Below are 25,589 nucleotides of genomic sequence, written 5' to 3'. Positions count from 1 at the left end.
ACAATGATGGCCAGGAACGCCCTGTGTCGTTTGCTTCTCGTCGGCTTCATGCTGCAGAGCAACGTTACAGCCAGCTGGGCAAGGAAGGTTTGGCCCTCATGTTCGGTGTCGAACGCTTCCACCAGTATCTGTAGGGCCGGAAGTTCGAGGCGGTCATGGGCCACAAGCCGCTGTTGGGGCTGCTGGGGCCTGACAAGGCAGTTCCTTTGCAGGCATCACCTTGAGTGGTAAAAATTTTCGATAAGAATTAATGGAGAATACCTTAGTAATTTGTGGTTCGCTGATGATATTGCCTTGCGTAGTAACTCAAGGGACAATTGCAATGCATGCTCACTGACCTGGAGAGGCAAAGCAGAAGGGTGGGTCTAAAAATTAATCCGCAGAAAACTAAAGTAATGTTTAACAGTGTCGGAAGAGAACAGCGGTTTACGATAGGTAGCGAGGCACTGGAAGTGGTAAGGGAATACATCTACTTAGGGCAGGTAGTGACCGCGGATTCGGATCATGAGATTGAAACAATAAGAAGAATAGGAATAGGCTGGGGTGCGTTTGGCAGGCATTCTCGGATCATGAACAGAAGGTTGCCCTTATCCATCAAGAGAAAAGTGTATAACAGCTGTGCCTTACCAGTACTCACGTGCGGGGCAGAAACCTGGTAGCTTAGGGAAAGGGTTCTATTTAAATTGAGGACGACGCAACGAGCTAGTGAAAGAAGAATGATGGGTGTAACGTTAAGGGATTAGAAAAGAGCAGATTGGGTGAGGGAGCAAACACGAGTTAATGACATCTTAGCTGAAATCAAGAAAAAGAAATGGGCATGGACATGAGATGTAATGAGGAGGGAAGATAACCGATGGCCATTAAGGTTTACGGACTAGATTCCAAGGGAAGGGCAGCGTAGCAGGGGGCGGCAGAAAGTTAGTTTGGTGGATGAGATCAAGAGGTTTGCAGGGCAACAAGGCCACAATTAGTACATCACCGGGGTAGTTGGAGAAGTATGGGAGAGGACTTTGCCCTGCAGTGGGCGTAACCAGGCTGATGATGATGATGACTACTACTACTACTACTACTACTACTACCTGTGTACTTAGACTTCGGTGCACGCTGAAGAACCCAAGGTGATCCAAATTTCCGGAGCCCCTCAATACGGCGTGCCTCATAATACGATAGTGGTTTGGCACGTAACACCCCATAATTTGTCTTTCTAGTACGGTACGCAATGGTAGAAAGGAGAAAACGCGAACTAGACGCTGAGCACATTTAGAAGGACGTTTGCCTCTGTTGCCGCCTAAACAAACCTGGAGGAACTGCTGAGAAAAAGTATGCTACAAATCAAGCGAAGCTCCAGCATTCAAGTAGACGCGGCCTATATTTACCGCGCTGAAGCAATTGTTTGCGGTGTATCACCGACGCTGGCGTCCGGCTTCATGTTAGCACCGACAGCTGGTCAGATCACACTGCTGCATCAGGGCTGCGACGCGGGCGGCGTCCCTTACTTAAAAAAGAAAAGCAATTAAAAGTTGCTTGCAGTGAAGTATACTTTTTCTGATAAGTGGCGTTGAGCCGAGTGAAGGCTGCAAAGCATGGGAACATAGGTGCTTGCACAAGGTAAATATAATTCGCATGTCTGGTACCGAGCCCCTATTGCGTATTGTTGTGCAACGACTGGCGCTGCTGACACTTAGTACGCTACAGGCGTCGGTTACAGGAAACAAAACGCGGAAGAGGACATTTTGATGTGTTCGCCTTCCTTATCGTACGAGGCGCCAGTAGCTTCCACAAAGCTGGAAGGAGTTTGTCCTGGAGATTATTACAGCGCCGTGTACATTTTCGTTTATGGTCACCATATATCAATAGAGACTGTGGCACCCACAGACAATGCAACGCATGGACGCTATGGTCGGCCCTGGCAGCAGGCGCCTTGCTGCCGGCTGCAAAGGAAGAGGAAAATGAAGTTGGGCGCCGCGTGCACGATGAGCAATCGGGGAACGCGCGTTGCTCTTCTAGAAGCCCTTTGCCCTGGTTCCCGAAAAGAGAAAAGAAATTGTCAGTTTGGATGCTGTTTTAAATTAGCAGACTATTTCTTTTGTTGTTCGAAAATTGGTTTTAGTACGGACTTTGCTGTCCAGCCCTGTCCAAGTATCCGTGCCGCAGCAAGGCGACGAAGAAAGGAATGAAGACTTTCTGGATGGCTTTGTTAGCCATGTTTTGAGGCATCGACAGCTACCACCCTGCGCCACGACACCGTGACAGGTATTGTAAACTGTCATTCTTTTTGCTTTTTTGCTAAGTTACGTGGTTACTGTTAGGCCGCTCATCTCTCGAGCATGCAGAATGGACTGTAGGGCAGCATGATTGTTTTGTACATACTTTTGCAGTGCCGCGAGTTGCCCATGCGTTTTGTGAATGGGGAGGTGTCCACCCCCCAGCGCGTCGGGCAGCAACCTTTTCTGTTTTTGAGGGGTCGGACGGCCCGCGTGGTGTCGGGTGACGAGCCGAGGCGCGCGCCGGCGGGAGGAGGGGGGGGGGGGGGAGGGCGGTGCAGAGGCGGAAAACGGATTCGGAGAACATGCTCTTACGCGCGCTGTGTTAACATTCTGCCGATGGTCATAATAGGGCCACGCGGACAAACCTCGAGTGGGACGGTGGTATACGCGACGTTGTGGCGCCGGCTCCGGAGTCCCCTGCTGGTTAGAGACGCAGGTGCTAGCAATGTTGACCACGTGTTGCGCGTACGGAGCGGGGGGTTCACGGCCCTACGCATTTGGGCGGCAGCCACGTGCATCTTGTTTTGAGCGCTGAGAAGAGCCCGCTTGGTGTCGTGTTACAACTTGCAGTGCGCGCCGTAGACAGGGGCGCGGTGCGCATGCGGAGGCCGCGTTCGGAAAACGTCGTTTGAAGAACACCGAGTCCGGATGCCGCCAGTGGTCATTATTTTTCTACGAGGAAAACCTTGAGGGGGACTGCGGTACGCGGTGTTGGGACACCAGCGCCCGAGCCCCCTGCTGGCTAGAAACGCCGCTGAGGTGCGAGATGGCCTCAATAAATCGTGCGTGCCTGGCGTGTTTGCCGAGGCCGTCACTGACCACGTGTGAATAGGAGAGAGAAACGAAGCTGTGGGAAGAGGGAAAACAGGGTTGTTTTCCAATACATTTACTTTTGAGAGTAAGCCCATCCCTTTGGGTTGTGGCTTAAGAAACTGTCAACTCTCATTGGCAACTGCTTGCGTGGGATGGGCTAACGACCCTACGGCCCTTTTTCTTTGTCTCTTTCGCCTATAACAATCGAGACGAGGTACTTGTTCCTCAGTCTAGGCTGTAATTAATAAACCTGATAGAACAGTAAGACTCCGTACGATGCAACGCTAGTCTGGGCCGTAACCACTTAGTGGTAGAACAGTGAGACTCGGTTCGTCGTATGTAGTGACAGCTGTCCTAGGCTCTAACTTAAGAGAAAGTAGAAGAGTAAGGCGCTGTTTACTTGCGTGTTTGGCATCAGTGTTCTATTGCTAACTCTGTATTTGACTGTGTAAATATTTCCGTTACAATATATCTTCAAGTTTTGTTACCTCCAACCTGCCTCCTGCTTCATCAACGCCGATAATCATCTTGAAGAGACTTTGGTCGACTTCAAGGAGTAAAGAACACAAAAACTTAACTGTTACCTTAAGAAAAGAAGGTGGTCTGGTACGATTGACAATTTGCTGTTTCATTCGACGCTTCGTTTCGTTTAAGAATAGTCAACGCATACGGTCAAGAAAATACCGGGTTTTCGAAGCAGCCAAAATAGTTTGAAGACCCCCTGGAAATAAAAATAGGCATGCCTAAAACCCAATACAATAATCTACATTGTTCCTTCGACAGTGCAATGTTATTCAGTACATTGTAGTGTGCTTACAACTTCCTTTTCTATCCTCTCCTTCCTAAATAGTAAGCAGTCTTTGTACCCCTCTCGGCTGCAATAGCCAGCCTGCTCTTTCCCTGTCGCCCTCGCTCTGTGTTTTTATGTTTTAATATCGAATAATAATAATTTTTCTCCACTAATAGCCATTATTAAGGCCCCACGTAAGGTTAGTATACTGAAAGGTCACTTTTCTGTTTTGATTACCGTGGCTGGTGGTGTGATGATCTCATATATAACACTTTGTGATCGGCATTGATCTAGTCTTGGTCATGTTTAAAAACGTGAGCGTAATTCCTGCTTGTAATCTGGTCAGAGTAGCAGTACTGGTGTAGCTCCTGTGCTCGTAGTTTTTCAGGAGTTCTGCGAGGTAAATTTTGTTTTCGTGTTTTAATAAACGGAAGCATATGCGAGTAATATGCTCTAGGAACTGGTAATTATACAGTTGTGGAACTTAGCATATACATATTGCAGGCGATGATTATTCGCTGAATACCTTTTACCACGAGGGCTAGGACAGTAAATGGCTCATGGGAATGCAGAGTACGGACGCCCAAACCTTGATTTGGGCCCTTGATACACTGAACCTTGACACTGCACTTGTACTCATGCTTGTCTTGCGAAATTGGTGATCAGTAAGGTTATTTACACCACTTCCTGGAAGCCTAGCACATTTCATATATTGAAAAAAGTGAAGGAACTGTGGCTCTTTCTACTACCAAATTGGTGCAATACATTAGTGTCTCTGTGTATGCTCCCGCAAGGAACAGATTTGCGCATAGGTAGCTCATTATTTTTCAGCTCACCCGCCGTGGTTGCTCAGTGGATATGGTGTTAGGCTGCTGAGCACGAGGTCGCGGGATCGAATCCCGGCCACTGCAGCCGCATTTCGATGGGGGCGAAATGCGATAACACCCGTGTACTTAGATTTAGGTGCACGTTAAAGAACCCCAGGTGGTCGAAATTTCCGGAGTCCTCCACTACGGCGTGCCTCATATTCAGAAAGTGGTTTTGGCACGTAAAACCCCATAATTAAAAAAAAAATTCAGCTCCGTAGTTAAGCCACTCATCGCGCGTGCAGGCGGGAAATGCCGCGCGGTGTTAAATTTTTTTTTGTCTTCTGGTCGCGAGCTACACGCGGCAATTGTTCGCAAGCGCTGGCCAAGATGGCACGTTTTAATGCAGGGAACTCTGGAACGATTGGCGTAGCCGGAAGGGGGTAGGGTTCCAGAAATGTTTAGCTTGTATGTTCATATATACAAGCACATATACAAACACATGCACGAACTTACATATAGGGGGCAGGAGACCACTAAATAGCACGAAGTAAAATCCTGACTACGCCCATGGCTCGAACAGCTCAAAAGGTCGCGGGCAAACGCGCAGTACCTTGCAATATAAAAGAGGTGCAATGTTTCTCAGCGTGCATATGAAGTTTTCTCGCGGAGGCCGGAAGGCAAGAAATGTTTTAAAGGGAGAAGAAAACTTCCCTGCCTGCAGTTACATCAGTGACTGTTAAGCATGACCGTCATTTATCAGTAACCGTTGTTCAGAGCAGCTGCAAGTTTTCGATATGTGGACTGCAGACACGTTGATTGAAACGCATTTCAAATGTTCACATGCGCACATTTTATGCAAAGCTTATTTTTACGATTCGTTCATACCGCAGATTAAACAGCAGCTTCGCCGCTGCAAATCTCCAAGGGAAAAAAATATTCAAGATGCACGAGCCGTAGAGTTTCCTACAATAATTACTGGAGGAAACTCTGGCGGTGTAGTCGTTACACCACCCTGGGAATGATGGGAAGTACATGAATTTGTTTGATGTTCGTGCTTGTGGATTCAGACGTTCTTGTGGCTTTCTATATTATGCTATATAAATGTTACGATGTGCAGAAGACGCCGCGAACACGCACGATTGCTAGTAGTTGCAACGATTGAGCTTGTCCAGGTGGCTAAATCGAAACGCGCCAAGCGTCTCAAGGCACTGGCACGCATTCATAAGGGCGTTTCCTTCGCTTGTCGACACATGCGTCCGTGGCTTAATGGTTTCACTATCAGGCTTCTGTGTTCGCATTCTGCCGTCAGACAAGTTTAATGATGTTTATTTAAATATTTAATACGTAGTACATTGTTGAAAATGACCAGTTTACAAAGTCACAAAGCCGTTTCAAGCCAAAAGAATGAAGTTTAGGCAAATCCATGTACTTCGCATACTGGTACAACCGCTCTCACTGCAGCTTCCGTAGACACTAGCGCCACAGTTCCCTCTAGTAATTATTTTAAGAAACTCTATGGCGCGAGCTTCTAGATCAAATTTATTTCGTACAAGGAAATGCATGAGCAATGGGTGGCGCTAGCAGGGCGAGTGCTGGTCCTTGGACCCCTGGGGGGCAGAATTCAATGCAACTGGAAAGGCAACAAGCTATTAATAGTAACAACAGATTATTTTTCTTGTACTAATCACACCACGATGACAAACTAGCAAAGTAATTATTCACACATTGTATACTGTAATATGATAACACATTTTTCGTTATCTCTTCATAGTAGTCAGATCAATTTGCTATAGCACAGCGGTTATTAAACATACAGGCCGAATTGTACATTCCTCACGTCGACTAAGGCTGATCGAACAAGCAAGGAATCGTGGGCTGTAAAGGCTGAAGCTATCACAGCTTTCTAAAAAGCGCGACTCCACGATGTTTTCGCTTACTAAAAAAACACACACACAGGAGAGAAAAAACAGGGTGCTGCGAGAGAATTGTATCTGCTAGTATTTACTCTGTTTTGAGCACAATGTTCGAGAGCCGCAACATAGTAAATTGGGCGAATTGGCAAGTTAACAGTATTTTCGTATATGAGCTGCTTGACACAGACGTCTCGTTCATTCTTTGTCCCGCGTCTGCGTCGCGCTGCACATATACAGCAAAAATCGTAGAAGTGAACTACCTATCATGCCAGGCGTACGCATCTCAGCGTTAACAAAGGTGTTGCTCGAGATAAATGTTGCTTTCGTGTAAAGATGCCGGACTTACCTCTCACCAACGAGGTGTGTTTGGTATGTGCAAACATGCCGAACACACCTCGCATATCCTGGTCTGTTTGGGAGCCGACTGGTCTCGGCCCATGCGCAGTACCCATACCCATCGCCGGCGCACGTCTGTCCGTCTGCATGACACCGCGTAAGAAGCTATGCCACATTGCATGCGGTTTCTGTGGTTTGGTGCGCTGCACCACGTCATACTGGAATACAAATGTCAATATGATGTGTTTCGTATCACTCCACCAAGGTCCTTGACTTAATATCGTTGAGCACCGTACAGTCCTCTGATTGCAGTGCCGATGGCACTGACGGAAAGGACGAGTCGGCGTCGTGCCCGCAAAGTTGGCTTCTCAGCGGTGCAGTTGAACATATGACGTCACTTTGCGACATGTGATAGCACACGGCGAATAGCGGTGAGAGCGTCGCGGGAAAAGTTATGTGCAACGCTGCTTCCTGCAGGAACATATAGAGGAACACTACACGGCATTTTAAATGGGAAGCATTTCTTGGCGAACATTGGCCACTTTTACAGCATCTATCTATCCGCTACTCTTCGCGCTCTCATGGTCGTTTCGTTAACCTCGTATGTACCAAAATTTCCATAGTATGACAAGTGTGTATACGAATATAAATGATCGGTCATGACATGAATATCATGACATGTGCGTCATGTTGGTCATGAAACAGCATCGGACGCAGAGGGAAGCTCTGCCTGGGACGTGCACGAGCGCAACATCTTCGGCTACTCGCAGCTAGTGGGCCAAGACCTCAGTGGTGATGCCCACCGCCAGCTTCAATGTGACAGAACGGCTGGTGGAACTTTTGTCAACGCATCCTTGCATCCGCAACTTGCCCCTAGTGATCTCAGTCACCTTTACTAAAGGTGACAAAGCAGTGCGAACATCATCATCAGGCGCTCCGTGAAGAAGCCAGTAGAGCTTGATACGGACGCCTTGGTCACATGGGCCGACAACCACACAGCGGTGGTCTGTGACATCAAAAGCGTCTGCTGCGAGAATCTTCTATTTAAGCGAAGCTTGTAATTGCCTCACAAGTGGCGTTTTAGGAGTCATGCAAAAACCCAGTTGCCTCCAGAGCAGAGCAGCTGGGGAGCAGGTGGGTTTGATGAGTTCACAGCTGCGCTGGTGGCGGAGCGTGAGACAATAGCAAGGATTCCTCAACTAATCAAGGCTGTTTCCCTTCCGCCGGGGAGAGAAAGGTCAGGAAAGGGTCCAACGCGCGCGGCCCCCGCCGGCTTCTCTTCCGTTCAGCTCATTCTCGGAAAACGGATGGGACAGCCACACGTTGGTTATTCTCCCATGAAAATGGCGGTGTTTGACCAGCTGGTTTGACGAGCGGCGGCGAGAACTCGCCCCTAAAAGGGCTCGCCATCGGCGCGCCGCCTAAATATAGTCCCAAGTACCGTGAACGCGCGCACACGTTACGTCACGTCGGCGAGAACAACAGCGTCTATAGTTTGACCGATGGTTCGAGGCACTGGCGCCGCCAGCGTAACCTGGCTCAGCCAACGTGCTCCGACGCCGTCGGCGTCTTAAGACGCTCGCCCACGCGCCGATAAGGTTCGTCTATAAACGCAAGGCGCGTTTATAGATGGACGTTATTAGCGCGTTAGAGCCGCCCGAGCCCAGGCAGATCGACATCACCGGGAAGAGCCCGAGCTGAGAGAGATGGAGGCCGAAGCAATCCGGCATCGTTACCTGTGGTTTACTTAATCGTGATGAAGGTCAGGTGCACGCAGGGCAAGCTTTGCTTACCCGCGTTTTCCGGAAGGGGAAAGGTTCGTAAATTTTCTCCTTCGTCCTTCAAAGCAACCGTCCACAGACGGTTGATTTGATATGCACTCAGGCAAGAGAGACAGTAGTGTAAAGCCCGTTTTACATGGTGTAAATCTGACTGCGTTTTCGCACTTGCGAATTCGCAGATGCGGCAAATGGGCCGTCGGACCCTTCGCGCGTGCGATTTTGAAGCGAGAAGCTTCAAAATCGCACGCACGAAGGGTCCGGCGGTCTGACGGCAATCGTTTCACTACGCTAGTCAACACCGCGCTTCGCGCGAGCCGGAGTATGTCTGAAATGGCTCCGTAAGCGTGTTCGGAGTCGGCGCACGTGGCCACTCCCGCGCGCTAGGCGTCATCGTTTGACGTTCGCCGCAAGCGCGTGTTTATCGCGGAGGCCGACTATATAACCGCTTGCCAGAGAATAGGTGTGCGCATTCAACATGGAAGGAGAAAAGAGTGATACTACCGATACAGAGAGCTGTGTTTATGGCTGTAAAGAAATCGCAAGACAGTGTGCCCAACAATGATGAATAAAGAAGTTTAATAATCCAGCATAACTCATGGTATATATCATTGATAAGCAATTTGCATAACTACACAAGGCACACGTATAGCATAACCATAAGCTAACCAAAGCATATCCATAAGTGAAACCGTAAGCATAAACATAGGCTAAATCATAAAGCATAACCACAACCGAAGCCGTAAGCATATCCATAACTACAACCATAAGCGTATCCATAAGTTAAACCGTAAGCATATCCATAGGCTAAATCATAAAGCATAACCATAAGCTAAACCGTAAGCATAACCATAGGCTAAATCATAAACATAACCATAAGCTAAACCATAAGCATCGCCGAACCTTGTCGGTTCAAGATATCCAGACGTAACCTTAGCTAAGCCCCAGCAAATTTTTTTTCGGTGTTCGGAGCGCTGAAATTCTCTGCGAAAACGCACATGCTGAAAGGACGGGGGGACCAATCACAACGTACATCGTAGACACGTCACTGTGGTCTTCCTACTTAATTTTTGTTATGATGAAGTAACGCACTAAAGCATAATGAACTTACACAAAAAAGTTTCTAAGTTGCTTTACTTTGTTTTTACCGAAGCAAACTGACGCCACGAATAATTGAGTCCTTTGATAGGTGCTGGAAAATGCCAAAAATCGCCGCTGCCACGCTGGATGGATGTGAAACGGCAGTACGAATTTCGCATTTGCGGAAATCGTAGCTGCGAAAGATGCAGTGTAATATCGCACCACGTGGACAAGGCTTAAGCACGTCTCGAGAATGTTCCCCTCTGTAAGGCCTGGCCTTAAGGCCACCATGTAAAAAACAGTATGCAGAACGGACACATCTGTTGGCAGTGATGACAAAATCAGTTGGTAGCCCTGGTCTGGCTTTCCAGTTGGCCTCTTACCGCGGTCCTGTCGGGCCACTAGATGTGCTCTTTGGGAGCTGATGATACGCGCGGCCAGTCACCACGGGCGCATGAAAGCAACTTGGTACGCCACTGACGCATTAATCGAGAAGCGACATAGAACGCACTTATGAATTTCTCGCGGGCAAGCCATCGTCTTGAGACGCTTGGCCCCTTTCAGTTTGGACGCCTCCATCGACCGGTTGAGCCGCTGCTAGTAGCGATTCTGCGTATTCGCAGAGCCTTATACAGGCGCACATGGGAAAAGCCCCAAAGTAAACTTTTAGACTCAGTGGAATTCTTTGTCTTTTTTTACATCCGCGCTGGTAGTCCACCTTCCCAGAGTGGAATGTGGACTACTAATTTTTATCCCATAGCTGTTATACTGTTATCGTCATGGCATGTTTGTCATTCCGACGTCGTCATACCATCGCCATTCTTCCCTCGTTATCTTATCGTCGCCATTCCTTGGTCTTCATACATGAGATCGTCATGCATGTTTGAGCACACGGTTATGTTCATTGAGGCGTTTCCCGGTGAAGATGGGTCAAACTTTGTCGTGTGCTGTGCACATGCAAATGATTCCTTGAGAAAAGCAGCGTTCCTCACAAGCAAACAAAACTCAGCTTTATTCCATTCACACTGCGCATGCAATCCGCGTATTTTCTTGAACACTGAATTATATTAGTTATTACATTCTGCAGATGAAGCAGCACAAACCACATCTGTAATATTGATACCAGATAAAAATTAGGCCTGCGGCCGGTAGCAGGACATCAGTCACGAAAAGCAAGACTGGTGCCCGCATTCTTCTGGATGCATCAAGTGGCTTGCAATAGCTGCGTGTTTTGAGCGGGTTGAGGTCGAGCCTCATAATCAATTCGTGGCTTTGGTACGTAATACCCCGGAATTCGGTTCAATTAAACAGTTTAAATTGGAAAGTGATTTTCTCTGTGTACTGCAACATGATTGATGAGCAGAGGCTTCATACCATAGTGACCAAGTTAACAGTCACCTAAGAAAGAGACACAAATAATTGAGAAAGTTTTAGTGGCGGTAATCACAAATGCACACACGCAAGCAACTTTCGATTCCGCATATATTTTACACTCATACTTTGAAAACCGCTAGCTGCATGTGATAACGGTGGCTGGGGTTCAACGCGACTTGAACATACTTACACGAGCGAAAGTGCTGTTAAGCATGGTTAGACCTTGTTATTCAGTGCCTCTTCCCGGTGAGCTGTATCGGCAGTGTGCTCAGACTCTGGCACCTGCGGCGAAGAGCTCACGCGCTCGCATTGGCGCGTGCTGCATTCATGGCGAGACTGAGCGACCAAGCGTCGCCGAAGCACCTGTTAAGGCGCGTGTATAGTGCGTCGTTATCGGCGTGCGGACGAGCGTGGCTCGGCGCCGGCCGAGTCGGAGCGCGTGGGCAGCGTGCAGTTACGTCGGCTGCGCCAGTGCGTAGCGCCATCGGTCAAGTTATAGACGCTGTTGTTCTCGCCAACGTGACGTAACCTTTCCAGGCGCTCACGCTACGCCGGACTATATTTAGCCCTTTAAACCCTCGCCTACTCCCTTGGAACACAGCGGTGGGGCTCGAGTGAGATCAGCTGCGACGCCTATCCGCAGCGGATTGCGTGAATTGACGTCATACCTTCGCACTTGCGCGCCGGCGGCTGAAGGTGAAACGTGCGCCGAGAGTGACCCTGGGAGCTTTCGCTCTGAAAGAACGTATTTATTATTTCGAAACCATTATGTGGGTAATGAGGCGCGAAATCCGGCGTTGGCGGGATCACACGATGGTGAAAAAGGGCTACGAACACTCTGCCTCTGGAGGAGGCCGAACCCATGGCCTTCAGTGGCAATTAAGGCGACGTTATTTAAGGCACAGTTATTTACGATAGAGTTCTTGGGAGGCGTCGCAAGGCGGCCGCCGTAGCTACAGTTTATTTGGACCGGCCAGACATGGTGTCGCTGGATTTCGGGCGCTGCAGATACCGCGGCCTCCCAGGTCGAGCGCGCTGGCGTATCTCCTCTCGCGCTACATGCCCGTGAGCCTTCCGGTTCTTCAGCAGCCCTGGAGGCGATAGTCGCGCCGCTACAGAGCTCCCCTCTTAGTGCGAAGCGCGGGCGAAATATGTTACGGGATCAATTTCGGGCACAGTTAGAGGCATTGTAACCGCGATGGTAGCCATCCCCGAGGGTGCTGGTGTTGGACCAGAGAAGAGTGGTTCTGCAGGCAATTGGGTCTTATGGCAACCCAGCATGAAAAGCACCAAGAACAGCCACAGGGAGAAAAGTTAGAGTAAACATTAGGGCTGCCCAGAGGATCCAGAGCTGGATGCATAATTTTGCATCCTGCGGCATCTGCTCTTCCTCGCGATCTAGTTGCCGGAACTGCTGGTCGGGTATTGGGATCGCGGCTTCATGGGGGCTCTGCGCGTGGTTAGCGCGTACTGGAGGCGTGATCGCCAGAACAATCCCTCACACATGTAGCGGTGGAACGTAGTCGGCACTCCAGGGCAGCAGTTGTCAGCTGGCTCGGCGCGCCAACGGCAACAGCGACGTGGAAATGCCCGACTGATTGCCGAGACGCGATGTGGGCGATACGGTTTTCCCAGGGTGGAGGCTATTGCAGAACTGTTGCGGCAGGTTACATCCGCCAAGCTTCGCAATCGTGGGTAGTATAGACATAGATCCTATCGTGGTCGCTTTTTGTTGGTCTTAATGCCGGGTTCAGGCAATCCGAAAGAGATGTACCAGGTAGCACCGACAGCGTCGCGATGGTTGTGCGCTGGGCGAAGCCACAGTGATACCGTAGTGTGAAATCACGACCGACCGCAGGTTCTTGTAGATGCCCGGACCTGGTAAAAGTCCGGGCTCCGAAAAAAGACCGTCGGGCAGCTCACGACTTGCATAGAGTTAGCGCAAGTGTTTGGCACGCACGTTGTTGATGTAGAAGTGATTTTCGCGCTGAAGAAGCCAGATGACAGTGCTTCTTCTGGAAAACTTCGCTAAGCCATGCATCTGCGGAAGGTGAGAGCACAGAACATAGGATGGTGCGCCTGCTGCTGCATGTGGCAAAATCTCTAATGCCGATAGCATGAGGGTTGCGGTAGTCGCTGAAGGCATTGCGAAGGTTTGGCTTCTGTCATCGCCATGCCTGCGAGAGGGAAATTCGCGCCTAGTAGAGCCCGTGGAAGAGCCTCTGAATCAATGACGAGTTAAGTGTCCCAGAACGGAAGGCGGAAAGCTTGCGGAAACGTCCCAGCAAGCACAGCGGCGGACCATAAGATGGCCGAAAGTGCTTACGTTTCGCCTATTCAGTGGGAAGACTCGTCGCGCAGCTGCCTTTGAAATGGAAAGGAGGTTCCCGGAAAGAGTAGAGGTTGGACGCTGGGAGGCGGCCCATGCTGCCGATCGGCACGGGTGGACGCAGGTGATGTGGGACGACAAGGCGCGTAATGGCGCGACATTTCAAATGGCGAGAGTTGGAGGTGGAGGGAACGGAGTGCTCGAGGTGACGTAGTGAGGAAGAATGGCTGCCTGCAAGTCCTCGTAGAAATCTCGGCTTGGGGCTGGTCGCCACAGCCTGGAGCACAGCCGGAGGCCGGAACCTTGTTGAGACGGAAGTGACTGCCCAACCTAATTAAGGCACTCGAACTCACGACCTTTGGTGGGAGTCGAACCCACGACATGTGGCGTTAAGGCGAAGGTAGTCAAGGCTCAGTTAATAAATGTAGAGTCATTTAAGGCACTCGGATCCACGCCCTTTGGTGTTAATGAAGGGTAAGTTAATTATGCCACAGGTAATTAATATATAATTGAGATATAGAATATAAGCCCCACGAAACCACAAACTTTGGAGAAAGGTCAACCCACAACATATCTTGAATGCGAAGCATTTCTTGGCGGACATTTGCCACTTTGACACTATCTATATAGTCACCTACGCCTTGTGGTCTCGTGGTCGTTTCGTTACCTTGGTATGTACTAAAATTTGTATGGTATGACAAGAGTGTATGAAGAACATAAGTGATCGGTCATGACATCAATATCATGACGTGTGCCTTTAGGTCGTGAAATAGCCGCCTACGTGTTAGTGCTCTCATGGTATTTCGTTAACTTGGTAGGTAGGTTACCTTGGTACATTGCTTCGCATAACGTCAATTCGTACAAGGCGTGGGATCTGCCGGAATTTTGTCTGTAATATCGCCCATTCACCACGCTCGCACATGTTGCCTCTACACGCAATTTTACTGTGTCTAACTACCAAAATGACAAATGCTCGTAATTTACTTTTTGTTAATTAAGGAGAAGTAAAATTAAGACGACTGAAAGAGCACAGCAATCGCGCGATGGTCGCAATGCTTTCGCGTTCATCGACCTAGGGATAACAAGTGCGCCTTCATTTTTTTTTTTCGCAGATACACGATGACCACTCCCGACGCGGGCGACTCGATGATGCCTAGTAAGACAGAGATATGCGGATTTCCAGCAAACTCTTTGGCCAACTTGGAGTCCGCAAGGGGCTGCTTCACCGGGGCAGCCGTGATGCATCGTGTGCCCTGCACAGCAGACGAAGGCCGGACATGCCAAATTGCGACTCACTTATCCATCTGGAACGAGATCCTGTGCTATGCTGGTTGGGAAGTGAGATTAGCATCTGGAATGAGTGGGAAGTTCTGCGTGGTCAATTTCGCTGGATGCATTCCTTTGTTCGGAAGCGGAATAGAATCTCAAATTGAAGTTCTCAGGCAGCAAGCTGCTACAATAGTGTACTGGTTGCTCAAAACTCATCGCTGCTTGTCCACACTAACCCTCGCACCGCCGGTGCTGCGCAGCCAGGCAGATATCGTATGCAATGCTCTTTTGGCAGGTAAATCATTGAAACATCTGACTGTGTTGTCGACAGAAAGTGTGGCTTGTAAGCAACTTAGTGCGGCCATTCCTGGTCTGAGCTGGCTGGAAGAACTTGAGCTCACATTCGGAGAATGCCCAGAAGATATGCCAGTTTTGCTTTCTGGGCTCCTTCGCACAACAACATCACTGTCGACTCTTCGAATTTCAGGTTTGCGCATGAAAGGAAAACGCGTCAGGGACTTCATCACCGCGCTGGGAGAAAACACCACTCTGAGAGACCTTTCCTTGCACGAATCGGCTATAAGAGATAGTCGTTGCCAAGCTGCTTTCGCGCGTTACCTTCGTAGGAGCGCCACTTTGGCGTCGTTAACCGTTGAGGCATGCAACCCGAACACAGAAGGTTGTCTTAAGTGCGTACTTCGAGGACTATGCGGAAACAAGACGGTTATTACGGCGACGCTGCAAGAGTTTGTCTTTGACAAAGAAAATGCTCTACTTGCAGCGACCCTCTTGTCTGAAAACCGAACCCTTCGCGTGTTTCAAATCAAGCAAAGTTGGGCACCCTTTCAAGGAGGACACAGCGCACTCGACTTCTGGCTAAAGTCGCTAACCGAAAACGAGACCTTGGAGGAACTGCACCTGCCTTTGCACTGTGGGCGGCTAGAAAAGTGGGAGGAATTTTTCGCTTTGGTTTCGTCGAAGAAAGCTCTGTCAAAGGTGTTGCTTGATATTGACCTCGAAGATCCTCTCCTTCAGCGTGTCTGCACGGCCCTCCGAGAGAGCGGAGCCGAAGAAAAGGTTACGCTCGGATCTCGGCGTCCTCCGAAAAGCTTGGACCTGCTGGAATATATGGAGTATTCGGAGGTGCATCTGGATGGCTGCAGCTCCGAGAAGAACGCAGCTCTTCTTTTGAACCGCTTGCTCTCGGTTGACCACATCACTACAGTGCGTATAGGCTTTTTCAGAGGTGACTTGGCTTTATCATCCGCGTTGGCTGACTACATCGCGAAAACAAGTTTTCTTCGCTCACTGTATGTAGAAGTTTATAGCTGCAGCTACTCAGTCGCGGTGGACATTACGAGCAACTGGTGGACAATTATAATGGATTCACTGGCCGCGAACGACAGCGTACGGGAATTGGGGCTGCACAAGCCGGGTAACATGGACGACGGAGATCTGGAGAGGCTGGCGGACGTAGTGAGGGGTAGCCGAAACATCAGAAGAGTGGCGGTCTCAGGCGACGTCAGCGCCTTCGCACAGCACTTGTCCGTTGGAATTGCGGACAACTACACCCTGCTTGGTGTCACATTCTACGATCGAGTCTACCCAGAAGTTGCCAAGCATTGGTTTACAGTCAGGGACACGGCGAACCGGAACTGCGACTTGGTGACACGTGCAGCTCTTTTTATCAGTGGCTCCCGAGACGACCGGTACGTTCCACTTTTCCATCTTCGTTGTAGATTTTCTTTCACCTGAAAACAATAGCAGCGTGAAAGCGCCGTCATGTTTATATGCAAGGCTTGGCGCGTCGCAAGATTTCTTTTTTTGTAAATGTTTTAAGAATGTTTGTGCTACGACCATTCTAAAACATCTGGTATACTGTCCAGTAAAAAAAAAAAATGCTCGGTTGCGTTTGCGAACACCTTCATTATTGGGCGTCCATTAAAAAGAATTTGTCATAGATTATTTGAAGACATCTAGACTCAATACATAGTGTTGAAAAAACTGAGATAAAGAAAGTACTAAACACCCGTACTAATATAAAAAGTACCTAAATTATTTTTCGAATCTTTTAGAATAAGTGGAACGGTTCACCTTAGTCAAGGCAGCTGCATGAAAAGGCTCTGGCATAAATAATCAAAACACGTGAAGGGCGTAAATAAAGTGTCCGGTATTAACAGGCACAATTCAGTTCGGCCTTAAAGTTCCACTCCGCCATAAACTAAACCCATTTATTTGTCCATACCGTTCGTATATGTAGTGTAAATGCATAAAGTGCACGACTAAAATTATTCTAGCTTTTGCACTACAAGTTATGTGTATGTTTGGACAAGCTTTTCGTAAATGCTGCATTTCCACGGTAGTGGTGTTCTTACGTTACGCTAAAACCAGCATGTCACCACAGTCTCGTCAGAATCCTCTTAGCCATTGAACGCTGACTGCAAAGGATCGAACTTCAATTTAATGAAACTGCATTAAAGAAGTATCAAGAGCTACAATAATAGGTTGCAATTACCCGTACACATTATAAGAAAGTCACTCTGGCCATGGGAATAGACTTGCTAAGCAAGACACCAACACAAAAGACCGGTGACGACGACACCATAGGTCCCTGTACTAGCCGCAGGCGCGTCGAGGATTTTGACTGCATACGGTCGGGCACGGTAAAGTTTTATTACTAAAGTCCGAGTACATGGCATTCCTTAAAAATAGCTTTAAGATTGACGTTGGCAAGCTTCACAGGCAGAGCAACCCAAATGCCAGAAAAGATTTAGGACTATCTGAAGTCATAATAACGTACAAATGTAGGAATTTCAGAGCGAAAAAAGAAAGCGACAATGTGACCTTCATTACCGGTAGCAATAATCAAGATTTTGCCAAGAAATAACCTGAGGCAGGGCTTTTCAAAACTTCATAATTGTCAGACACTTTAGTAGTTGTCGTTAGTGTCCCTAACACTTATTTTGCTGCACGTACAAGAAAAATGGGACTAGCTGAGGCAACTTTGACCCTCTCAGTTCATATTAGAGCCTGTGCGTCAAGAATGCCTGTTCTTTACGTTGAAGAATAATTATTGTTTGCAAGTGTAAACTCTTTGTGTCTTGTGTCAATTTCTGGCGGTATGTGAGAACAATTCTGGGTAACGCTCACACGCACCCCTTAGAAGGGCAAAACAGGTTGCAACTGGATATATATATATATATATATATATATATATATATATATATATATATATATATATATATATATATATATACAGTTGTATCATAAGAAGCCAACAAACAATGACACCAAGGAAAACATAGGGGAAATTGTGCTTAACAAATGAAATAAAGAAGCGATAAATCATTGGTAATGAAAGTGGATGAAAAAACGACTTGCCGCAGGTGTGTATCACACCCTGCGCGAATTGCTAAAGTTGTGGGATCGTTCCCCACCTGCGGCAAGCTGTTTTTTCATGCACTTTCATTTCCAATAATTAATCTTTTCTGTATTTCATTTATTAGGAACAAGTTGTCCTTGGTGTTAGTGTTGGCATCTTATAATATGACTAATAATAATCGGGCCCCTCGATTAATCTTCTTCTCGTTTATATATATAGATATATATATATATATATATATATATATATATATATATATATATATATATTGCGCGTTTATGCTTGGTTCACGAAGCCGGTTTCTTCAACACTGAAACCCGATGCTGAAACTGTTAGGCCATTGACACAAGGTAATAAAGGTGGGCTTAGCAGATCAGCAGCGTCGCACAGCAAATTAACTTCCAAAGAAATTAAGCAGCGTCAGCTCCAGTTGTTATCTATGTAATACGAAGTATGCTTGGCTTGGCCCTTAATGTTGTTACGAAATGTGTAACGCTCTTGCAGCGAACTGTTACTCATCTACGTATATATACAACAGATGTTTTTCCGAAGGCAAGGAAAGTTCCAAACACATAGGATTCCATAATAAAGGTGGGATCTTTGAGAACCTCAGCTATTGACAAAGCTAGACGTCGGGAAACACGTTTTGTGTTCTACTTTTAGCGCTAATTTGTCATTTACACTAATCCATCTAATTTTTTACCCCAGTCAAGCCGTTGCTGATAACGGCAAGTTTATAGCTGCTGTTTAAGTGGTCTCATCAGTTTTCAAATTAAGCGGAAGTTTCTTCTGGTGCCTATAGCGCCCGTGAACGTTTCTCCCTTTCCGCCGGAAAAGTGCAACTGAGTCCTAGAGGAGCCCAAGAGGCTGGTCACGCCTGATGACGTCATCCGGTCTGCGCTACGCGAACTGGATCACCCTTGTTATTTCGGCGTGGCGAATATGGATCGCGGCGTGTCCCCACTCGGACGTCGACACTCGGTAGCACTCGCAATGACCTACGCTAGATGTTATCTTAAGAGGAAGCTTTAGCTCGGGCGCTCCTATCTAAATAAATGTAAAAGGAGAATTCGTTGTTCTCGGTGACCACTGCACCAAATTTGATGAGGTTTCTTGCTTTTGAAAGAAAAACTGAAAGTGTCTGTTGCTTCCGAATTTTTGCTTTAGATCGTAAAGTATTTTTATTAAAAATTGACGATACTCGAAAAGTTTCAAAAAACGAAACTATCAAGTGTATAACTCTGGAACTCAGCAAAGAAAAATGATAATGTAATTCTGGGAATTGCATCTACTAGAACATCCAAAGCGGACAAAATTGATATGTTACAATATCAGTAAATATCAAAAATTAGTAATATGGAAATACAGCTTTTGGAGAACCCTTGTAAACAACGTAAGAAATTGACGTAAGATGTAAAATGACATATCAAATTTGTCCGCATTCAATGATCTAATGGATGCCGTTCACGGAACCACGGTATCTGTTCTTGATGCAGAACTATAAATTTGTGAACTTTGTGCTTCTATTTCATTTCATTTCATTTCATTTCATTTCATTTATTTTTCCCTTAAAGGCCCGAAGGCATTACATAAGGGGGGAGCAAAATCAAAGTCAAAGAGAAAAAAATTTTTTTTGACAAAAGAGAACAATAACAAAAAAAGAGTATGTAACAGTAAAATGTTCTTGTCACGCGTATACAATGCAAAGTAAAATTCACGGGATTGAAACACGAGAAAAAAAAGAAAAAATATAGATATATATATATGAAACACTCAATGAATACACGAGAAAAATACAGTGAAAAAGGAATCACAAGGGAAAGAAGTAAAAATAGAAAATAATCAGCTGTTCAGAGTGCCGAATTGAATATGACAGGAACCTTTTGCCCTCATGAAAAATGGTCATTTAGTTTATCCCGGAATGTTTTGCGGTTAGTGCATGATGCGATGGTATTTGGCAGGCCATTCCATAGTGCGATCGCGTCCGGAAAAAATGATGACTTTAAAGCTAAGGTGCGACAGTTGATGCGTGCGATGCTATGGTCATGGCTTAGGCGGCTAGACGTCCTGTGCGGGGGTTGCAGCTTTTCGTGTCTCGTGCGTGGGTGATAGTAGAAATGATGAAGAAGACAGAGGCGAGATATAATGCGGCGTGACTCGAGTGATGGGATGGCCAGGGAGTGTTTCAGCGCGGTAATACTGGTTTTTCTTGAATAGCATGATGATATAAATCGGACGGCGCGATTCTGCACGGCTTCAAGGTCAGCGGCGAGGTACGCTTGTGATGGGTGCCAAATGGATGAGGCATATTCAAGTTTTGGGCGAATGAATGTTAGATATGCTAGTTTTTTTATGTCGGGGGATGCGGCCTTCAAGTTACGGCGCAGGTATCCGAGTGTGCGAGAGGCTGTAGCGCAGATGTTTTGAACGTGAGTTACCCATGATAGCGATGGTGTTAGATGGAGGCCAAGATATCTGTAGGATAATGCGGAATCAATGGAAAATGAGCCAATACTGTATTGGTGCAGATTCACGGTGCGTTTTCTGGTGAAGGACATGGATTTGCATTTGTTAATGTTTAAGGAGAGGAGGGATTTATCGCACCAAGAGGAGACAGTGTCAAGATCGGACTGAAGAAGAGATGAATCGCTGGTTGCCCTAATCACTCTGTATATGACGCAATCATCGGCAAAAAGCCGTAATTCGGATTTTATATTGCAAGGGAGGTCATTAATGTAAATTAGGAATAGTAGTGGTGACAGGCCGGCGCCCTGAGGGACTCCCGATGTTACATTGGAAAGGGGAGAGTGGCTATCATTTGTAGAAGTGAACTGCTTGCGACCTGAAAGAAAATTTTCGATCCGACGGATTAGGTTGACGGGTATTCCTAGTGATGAAAGTTTTTGTAGTAAATGATTGTGTGGGACCCGATCAAATGCTTTGGAGTAATCGAGGAATATAGCATCTATTTGGAGATTGGCATCCATGGATTCGAGCAAATCGTGTATGAACTCTGCAAGCTGGGTTTCACATGAAAGGTGTTTCCTAAAACCATGCTGGTGCGAATAAAAAAAGTTGTTAGATTCAAGATGTGTCATTAGGTTTGTGGATATAATGTGTTCGAGTAATTTTGATGGCACACTGGTTAGGGAAATAGGACGGTAATTAGAGGCTAATTTGCGGTCACCGGATTTGAAAACTGGGATGATTTGGGCAATTTTCCAATCATCCGGAACTTCCTCGGATTGTAAAGACTGGGTAAAGATCAATTGTAGTATCTGAGCCGAAGTCGTTGATGTGTTTTTTAGTAGTTTACTATTGATATGATCACAACCTGCTGACGACGACAGTTTTAGAGAAGCAATAAGGTTGCTGATACCATTAGTATCAACCTGGATCGTAGGCATCGTCACTGATGAGGATTCTGGTGAAGTTATGGCGGTAGAGTTGCTTACAGGAGAGAACACCGAGACGAAATAGTGGTTCAAAACGCTGGCACACTGATCTGGTTCGACTGGTTCTCCATTAGTTCCCATAAGCGCTATTTGGTTCGGGCGAGACCTAGGGGATAGAATGCGCCAGAATTTGTTGGGATTCGACTGTAGGATTCTATGTAGATCGATGGAAAAGAATTTATTTTTTGCAGCAGCTAAGTTTTCAATGTACGTTTTTGTACATTGATGATATCGGTCCCATGTAGTAGGGGAGTAAGATTTCTTCGCTGATCGATAAAGGCGCTTTTTCTTGTTTAGGAGACGTTTCAGGCTTACGGTAAACCACTCATTGCTATGATCGGACCTAATATTTATTTTTGGAATGTATTTGTTTCTGAGGTTTATCATTGCGGTTTTGTATAATTCCCAGTTATGGTTAACTGTTCTGGATAGATAAGACTCGCGGAAATGCTCATAAAACCGTGTAAGTTCCGCGTTGATGGCATCGAAGTTCGCTTTATTGTAATTGAAGATTATCTTTTCGGCGGTCTATCTTTTCTTTCAGACTTTCGCATTTTTGAAGGTTCTTGTAACAAAATTCATGCCCTAAATCGAAATTCCGCTTGCAACAGTCACTAGAAATAAACTCTCTCTAAATTCAACAAATCTCAATAAAATCGGTCCAGTGGTTGTCTCAGAAAAACATTTTTGCATTTTACATGTGTTGGAATGGGCCGCGTCGGAGTTGGGCCCGAGCTAAAGCTTCCTGTTAAGTGGTTACAAAGGCGCCATCATCACTTCGTTAGAAACGGCAGGCAGGTGCGCAGAACAAAAAACAGATTTTTTTCTAAAGAAAAACCGTCGAAAGAAGGATGAAAGCTCTAGACAAGCGCGTGGCCAAACAGCTCGTGTGCTAAGTTTGGTTTAGCCCATCAGTGACGTGTGCAGAAAGGGCAAGTCAATGACCCCAAATCGCCACGTCGAAAATAAGGTGATTCGGCTTGCGTGACGCAGACCGAGAAACGTCATAAGACGTAAACAGACGCTGCTGCCAATCACCAAAGCCAGATCTCCCCCAACTGAGATAAAGGAATTCCATAGATTTCTTCACGATTGTTCAACTTTTCATTTCTTGGAAAGCTAAATTTTTGTTTGTTTTGCGCAAACAGGCTAAAAAACTATATATATAAAAAGGAAGTGATGCAATCGAGCTGAAATGGTGTCACATTGCTAATTGTACTAAAAAAGGCTGCGTTTAAAACCATTTTCGGTGAAGAACACTTCAGCCCGTTTTTACTTGGCTTTACATGCAGACAAGATTTGACAACAGTGTCATGATTGACATGGAGCTTTATTCGAATTTGTAACGAACGTGGGCGCCAGACCACTTATACACAATGTCGCAGTGTTGTTTCTTGCATGCTGTTTTACCGAGGTAGCACCACCTACCTAATGCAGTCATGCGTCATCTGCAGCGAAGCGCTGATGTACGCGGCAAATTTTTTTCTTCTTCATTAGAAGACTTGACGAAACATGTTTCCACTAGGACTCTGCAATGGGACGCTATCCAAGGTTGCTCTGCCTATGTGCGGTCCCCGGTAAACTGTGCTCAGCGCTAGGTATACCGGGTGCTTCGGCGAACAGTTTTAAAAAATTTGTAAAAATTGCCTCTGACAGCAAATTCTAGCGCGTGAGCTGAGCTACTCGAAAAGGCGGACATGTCCAAAACATTGAAAGGGATATGGACCAATTAACAAAAATTGTCTGACAAGCTTTTTACTAATCGCCTTATGGCACATATTGCACATTGCACCTTCCGCAGCCACGGCCTAGTTGTGAATGCCCGCCTCGGCTGTGGAAGGTTGTGGGCTCGATTCCCACCGCTGCCAAGAACCCACTGGTTCTCAAATGGTTACACGTGTACCCCGGCCTGTCATTCGGCTTCTTTCAGTGGTGATACGCTTAGGAAAGAAGCCTGCGATGCAAATTCCCGTCAGAACTCTCGTGAGCACAAAAAAAAGGAATGAAAAAACCAAGGTGTGAATGGTCTGTACGGTGCTGTCAGATGATGGCGCAGAGCACAAACACGCCGCTATTACTGTAGTAGCCAAGTGTTATACCTCACTGCTGATGTAAACTTTTGCAGAACACGATTGCGCCGCTGCCGATTATTTACAGCAGAAGCGATGAAGAATACACTATTACTTCAATACTAGCTCTGTGTTTGTCTGGTTGATCTCTGCGCAACCAGTTCGAGGCACCGTGCAGGAAGTTTGCGTTTTTGCTGATCGAGTTAAGCTAAGGTCTCTGTATAATTTTTAAGGTTGCGACATCTGCCGCGCGTGCCACCTAGGAAGTTCCTGTAGCAGACGGCGCCCACGCTAAACCGCGGCGCCGCGGCATTCATGAGGTGAAAAAATATCTGCACATGCGCGGAAATAAAACCTACTGGCGCCTGACTCTGGTGAAAAACGAAAGAAGGGCCCAAATTGCTAAAACTAGTCTTTTAATTTCAAATGAGCGCTGAAAGAAAAACGCTCAAGAGAGCGGAATGAGGGATTGATTGGCTCGATTCCGCATGTTTATATTTCGTCCGTATGCGCTCGTATTAAATTACATGTTCACAACATAAATTATCTGCACATAATTAAGAAGAGCGTGAAGTTTTCTTTACTTGCATTTGATAAAAGAGTCGAAGCACTTGACGGGTGAACAACAAGGTGTCGGAGCCCCAGACAACGTGAGATGCGCTTCATGTCTATCCGCACGAGCCTTGGTGATTGCTTGCGCTTAATTGCGTTTGCTCTGTCAATTCTCTTGCTTGTAAATGTGCTGCGTAGACATAGCGGCTACTTTGAACGAAGAATTTGTGTAGAAAAGAAGGCTGACAGTCACATGGACCGAAAAACTGTCGACAGAACGTCGCTGAAACGTGCGACCTTCACGGCAACTAAGCAACATCATGCTTATACAAACATCATACTTAAACAAAGTACACTCCGCGATTTGAAACGCGAGCAACATATTAAAAATATATAAAAAGAAAGAAAGCAACGGTATACCCGCCAGCAATAAAGAAGCCGTCCCGAGTGAAGTGTTTCGAACAAACCAGCATAGTGCCGCTCACCTGCCTCTCAATTTCGATGGGGGCAAAATGCGAAAACACACGCCTACTTAGATTTAGGTGCAGGTTACAGAACCGCAGGTGGTCAAAATTTCTGTAGCCTTCCACTACACCGGGCGTCATAATCAGAAAGTGGTTTTGGCACGTAAAAGCCCATAATTTTAACCTGCTTCCGAATGTGTGTGTTTCTTATCCAAGTCGCTCTCCGTTGCGCGCCGTCTGCTTTTTTAGGGAAACGAAGACTACATTTCTGTCGTAATGTCATGGATCATACATTTATGTCTTTCCACCCGGGTGAAACAGCATATTGGTACGCAGAAAAATTCTTTCGAGATCCCCTTTTTTTCTTTCTTGGCCTTGTGCGCAGCGGCATTACGACGATTTGAGAATTACAAGCAACATTACAGTGCACGCTGTAATGTCAGAACTTGCGGCGAAACCTCGATCGGCCTGTTCTCGGTGCGTCCACTAGTGGGAGAGAATTTAGTTGGACTGGTAGTGTCCGTCCGTCCGTCCGTCCATCCGTCCGTCCGTCCGTCCATCCATCCGTCCGTCCGTCCGTCCGTCCGTCCGTCCGTCCGTCCGTCCGTCCGTCCGTCCGTCCGTCCATCCATCCATCCATCCATCCATCCATCCATCCATCCATCCATCCATCCATCCATGCTACGTCCGTCACCAATTGAGATCAGAGAGCTCAAATGGTGTTCGTAGTTAGATAAGATGTGTGTTTGTGCCTAAAAAGGAAATTACTCTTTTTTGTGCCGCGTGGTGATTGCGCATGCATTGCGGCCACAGTGTCTGCTTTTATTCTATGGAATCGTAGTTCCCTTCGGGTAAAATTTTGTTGCTTGGTCTTTAAGCTGCATGCGTCGCACATGTGTTTCTGCGAAT

General features: G+C 46.8%; 1 protein-coding gene across 1 annotated transcript in view; it reads left to right on the top strand.

Moving 5' to 3' along the window:
• Positions 1-1,973: 1,973 nt before the first annotated feature.
• The window catches only part of LOC139048702 (uncharacterized), a 30,752-nt gene continuing 7,136 nt past the window's right edge, over positions 1,974-25,589 (top strand). The window contains exons 1-2 of the mRNA XM_070523197.1: positions 1,974-2,253; positions 14,602-16,467. Of these exons, the coding sequence (XP_070379298.1) occupies positions 14,609-16,467 (1,859 nt within the window). The 5' untranslated portion in view covers positions 1,974-2,253; positions 14,602-14,608. The remainder of the gene's footprint in view (positions 2,254-14,601; positions 16,468-25,589) is intronic.

The sequence above is a fragment of the Dermacentor albipictus genome, chromosome 8 (assembly GCF_038994185.2).
Source record: "Dermacentor albipictus isolate Rhodes 1998 colony chromosome 8, USDA_Dalb.pri_finalv2, whole genome shotgun sequence".
Classification (NCBI taxonomy): domain Eukaryota; kingdom Metazoa; phylum Arthropoda; class Arachnida; order Ixodida; family Ixodidae; genus Dermacentor; species Dermacentor albipictus.
This window is presented reverse-complemented; position numbering and strand designations above follow the sequence as displayed.